We start from the raw sequence: 4,282 nt of genomic DNA, 5'->3' as shown, positions 1-4,282 counted from the left end.
TTTTTCTTATTTTTCTCTTTTCAAAACGCCATGGCTAGCTACTGAGTAGCTTCAGCATTCCATAAATTAAGCCTCAACTTAACAACCTGTCCAGTTTTTTCTCCCCCTTTTTTTTTTCCGTGTCTTTTGGGGTCCGGCCTATTACTCACGCTAAGTAAAGGTGTTAACTACCCATCAAAATTTAATTCTACTCTACGCACCTAATAGACAACATGTTCCTTCAAACCATTCTGGAGGAAATATCATTCAACCCATCATATAAATATAATAGCAGAATTTTTCTCAGAAATGCCTTAATATTGCGACATGTGGCGTGAACCCTTTTTATTTTAATGCTAAACCGGCATTTTTGCGTCCTAAAGAGATGTAGCTGAAAAAAGCTCTGTCTAAGCTTAACATATCCTAGAGTTCAAAAACCTAAGAGATTTTCCGAGACTTAACTCGGAGGAACATAACTATGGTTAAATCTGGGGTTAAGTCAAAAACCTAAGAGATTTCCCGAGACCTAACTCGGAGGAACATAACTATGGTTAAATCTAGGGTTATGTCAAAAACTAAACGTAAGAGATTTCCCGAGATCCAACTCAGAGAAACATAAGTATGGTTCAATCTAAAGTAAAAACTAAAGACTAAAAGCTTTCCCGAGACCAAACTCAAAGAAACATAATTATGGTTTCTTTTAACTGCCTTAACCAAAAAGCAAACATCAAAGTGTTATTATCCCTAGACCTGATGTTAGACTTACGATATTTTTCAAACAGTTAACACACAAAAATATACAAAAGCTCATTTCATTAAGAGAATTGAGATATATACAAAAAATCCTTAAATGATTATACATTATCCCTCTTTGAGGTCAAAAGCAGATGTGGACTCGGTAGTGTACTTTATTCCGTGATTATATATATATATATATAATCATGGAATAAATTATATACATCTAAAGTATTTAATTTTTTGCTTGATTATGAACACTTTCAAAAAAAAATTTAAACATATATCTCTTGAAATTTTGTACAAGCTAATTTTATATAAATCTTATAACATTCTCTAAGAAGCAAATAATGTTTAACGGCTGATGCAACCAAATCAAATATTATTTTTGCCTTATTTACTCAATAAAGAAAAGAAAATGGTTATCAATAATTCAATAAAAAGCTTTAGAATGATTAAAAATAAAAAAGACATTAATTTTCAAAAGAGCAGGTAAGCCTATATTTCAAGTCTAGCCATTTTTTTCCTCAAAAAAAAAAGTCTAGCCATTTTCAAAAATTTTCTTATATATATATATATATTAAAAAGCTTGTGGGGGCCACAACGTGGCTCCGCCGGTATATAATAGCATTATGAAAGTAATTATATAATCCCATGAAAAACATAAATAGATTAATAAAGAAATAAACTGAAAATAAAGGAATCCGCCACTGCCATCCAGACCAAGTAAATATCCTTCCTTTCAACCTCTTTTTTCCTATTCAATTAAAAAAATAAAATAAAATAAAATAAAATAACTGTTCTCATATATAACTCATAACTGTTCTCATAATTAGGGCCGTACACAAACAAAATTACTCGTGAACTAACTTGATAAAGCTCAACTCGTGCCCGATTCAACTATTAAATGAACATTCGTAGACATAAAACTATACTTGAAAGAGACACAAATTTAACGTAGTTTGACAATCTAAGATTACAACATAACATAACATATATATAGGAAAAACCCTAAACTCCCACTCCGTGAACGTCGCTATTGCGACCGCTCCTGACGATACATATTCATATAAAAATTCGGCTCACTCGTTTAAAGTTCATGAACATACTCGTGTATATATATATCCTACTAGACGAGCTCGAGCTAGCACAAAGAATTTTCCTTGGCTACAAGCCCAGCTTAAATTTTGGAGCTCATGCTCGTGAAATTTTTAAATGAGCCGAGCTTGGGCAACCATGACTTGCCCAAACTCAGCTCGTTTATAGCCCAATAATAATATTAAATAGTCCCACCAGAGGTACATGACATATATAAAATGTGACATAATAAAACAAGTTAAAATCCCAGTAAAATAAATAAATGATAATCAATGAATTGAAAATGAAAATTAGGTCAGGGTCAACCATACTCAACATAATTGTAGTTTATAAGAAAAAAAAAAAAAAAACACACACACATGGGCCATGCTTACCTGTACGTGACACTATATACAAAAGGACAATGTAAAAATCATCCAAAAAATAAATAAATAATCAATATATATAGATTGCAGAAACTTCGGCTTTTATCGCCAACACGTGTCTTATCATACGACGGAGGAGGTGAGAGCTACATTTTCTTCCAACTGCCGTACGGGTAAAACTTTATAGCTTTTTTCTAAGGAAAAATATAAAAAAGTCCCATAAACTATTAGCTATTTTCGATTTAACCTCTTAATATTTTAAAAGTGATAAAATAGCCATCCAAACTACTAAATTATTACATTTTGGCTACTCCGTTAGTCAAAACCGTCAGTTTGGACGAAAATTCAAAACGACGTCATTTTGTTGGGGCTACTTTATCATTTTCTGAACAGTAGGAGGCTAAAATGAAAACTGCTGGTAGTTTGGGGGGCTTTTTTATATTTTTCCCAAAATTTTATTTTTTTCATAAAAGGGCATTGTAGTAACTTACCCATAACAAAACGACATTGTTTTGCAGTTTCCGTCCAAACTGACGGTTTTGACTAATAGAGTGGCCAAAATGCAATAGTTTGGTAGTTTGGGGAGCTACTTTATCACTTTTGAAATATTAGAGGGCTAAATCGAAAACGGCTGGTAGTTTGAAGGGCTTTTTTTATATTTTTCCCTTTTTTTTAAAGTCTTATATCTATGTTTTAAAATAATAGAAACTCAATATGCTAACACAAATTGTATCTCTTATTGTCCAAAGTATGGGGAAACTATATTTTCCTCCTCATGAATTACAACGCATTTCATTTTGACCCCATGAACTATCAATTGTGAGACCCAACCCCATGAACGATCATTTTGTGCTAAAAACCCCAATTCCATCAATCAAAGGCCCCTTCCATCAGTTAAAGGCATTAATTCAAACGGTCAAAGTGACAATGCATTGTAGTTCATGGGGGCAAAGTGACAATGCGTTGTAATTCATAGAGGTAAAGTGACAATGCATTGTCGTTCATAGAGACAAAGTGATAATAAATTGTAGTTTATAGGGCTAAAGATAATTACTTCTTTTTTATTAATTACTCTTTCTTAAAGTTAAGGAATCATTCTTCGAGTAATTCTGACAATTACCAACAAACAAAAGAAACACCGATAGCCAAAAAAAATGAACCCCAGAAATTTTTTATATTTCTCTGAATCATACAACCTTTGCAGGCACAAAGAGTCAAAGATCAGTAGATCACCTTCTTTGCGTAATAACCCATGCCATGAACTTATTAAAAACGCTGCCGTGTTCATCATCCTTTACATTAAAAAAAAAAAAAAAAAAAAAGTATGTCTTCTGTGCTCCAAATAGTTTCCACTTCATATGAGAATCATTCTTTATATATTACATCGTTTGTATTGGGAAAGGGGAAGGAAAAAAAAAAATTTATGAACTACCTCAGATACTTCGTTGATGTGGACTTGGAGGGAGTGATCTTGATAACGAGCCCGGGAAACACATCATCCGGGTCATGGATATGCGGGTTGCGCTCCACGATATACGGGTCGCCGCACTTGTCGCTGATGGTGTGGAGGGTCTCGCCCTCTCCGACCACATAAATCTCGTCGCAGGGCCGCTCCGAGAACTGGTTCCCTCTCACCGGTTCATCTGCGAGGGAATTCTCCCTTATGGAGGCCAACAAGATCAAGCCCAACAACACAATCGCACAATACCATGACGCCACATCAGCGACGGATTTCGGAGCCTTCATGGGAGAGGAAGAAGAAGCCATATATGAAAGCAGAAAGAAGATGGGTTTGAAATTCAGTGTCTCCCTACACGTCTATAAATATATTTTGCGGGGAGAGAGAGAGAGAGAGAGAGAGAGAGTGGGTCAGGTCAACGCCGTTTGCGTTGGGAGGAAGTTGTGCTCAAGGAGAAGTTGGACTTGGTTGTATGTGTAGTGTTTGAAGTGTATGTAGCATGGAATCATCACCTTCCTACTCGCCTAATTACTGAAAAGGGCCTCAATAATATTTATTTTACAAAGCTTTTGGAGAGTGTGAGTGAAATTTTGACACGTGGGGCTTATGTATTTTTGATGAATAAAATAAGGTCTTGGGCGGCGTT

The 4,282-nt window shown here is 34.7% G+C and overlaps 1 protein-coding gene across 1 annotated transcript; it reads right to left on the bottom strand.

Moving 5' to 3' along the window:
- Nucleotides 1–3,347: 3,347 nt before the first annotated feature.
- Nucleotides 3,348–3,992, bottom strand: LOC132183057 (uncharacterized). The gene has a single exon (XM_059596452.1). The coding sequence runs from the start codon at nucleotides 3,942–3,944 to the stop codon at nucleotides 3,606–3,608; it is 339 nt and encodes a 112-aa protein (XP_059452435.1). The 5' UTR covers nucleotides 3,945–3,992; the 3' UTR covers nucleotides 3,348–3,605.
- Between the last annotated feature and the right edge of the window lie 290 nt (nucleotides 3,993–4,282).

This window comes from Corylus avellana, chromosome ca5 (genome assembly GCF_901000735.1).
Source record: "Corylus avellana chromosome ca5, CavTom2PMs-1.0".
Taxonomy (NCBI): domain Eukaryota; kingdom Viridiplantae; phylum Streptophyta; class Magnoliopsida; order Fagales; family Betulaceae; genus Corylus; species Corylus avellana.
Note: the sequence above shows the minus strand (reverse complement) of the source record. Positions and strands in the feature narration are given on the sequence as shown.

Bases quoted from the DNA above. Each gene is read 5' to 3' on its own strand.
- LOC132183057 (XM_059596452.1), bottom strand. From the start codon at position 3,944: ATGGCTTCTTCTTCCTCTCCCATGAAGGCTCCGAAATCCGTCGCTGAT.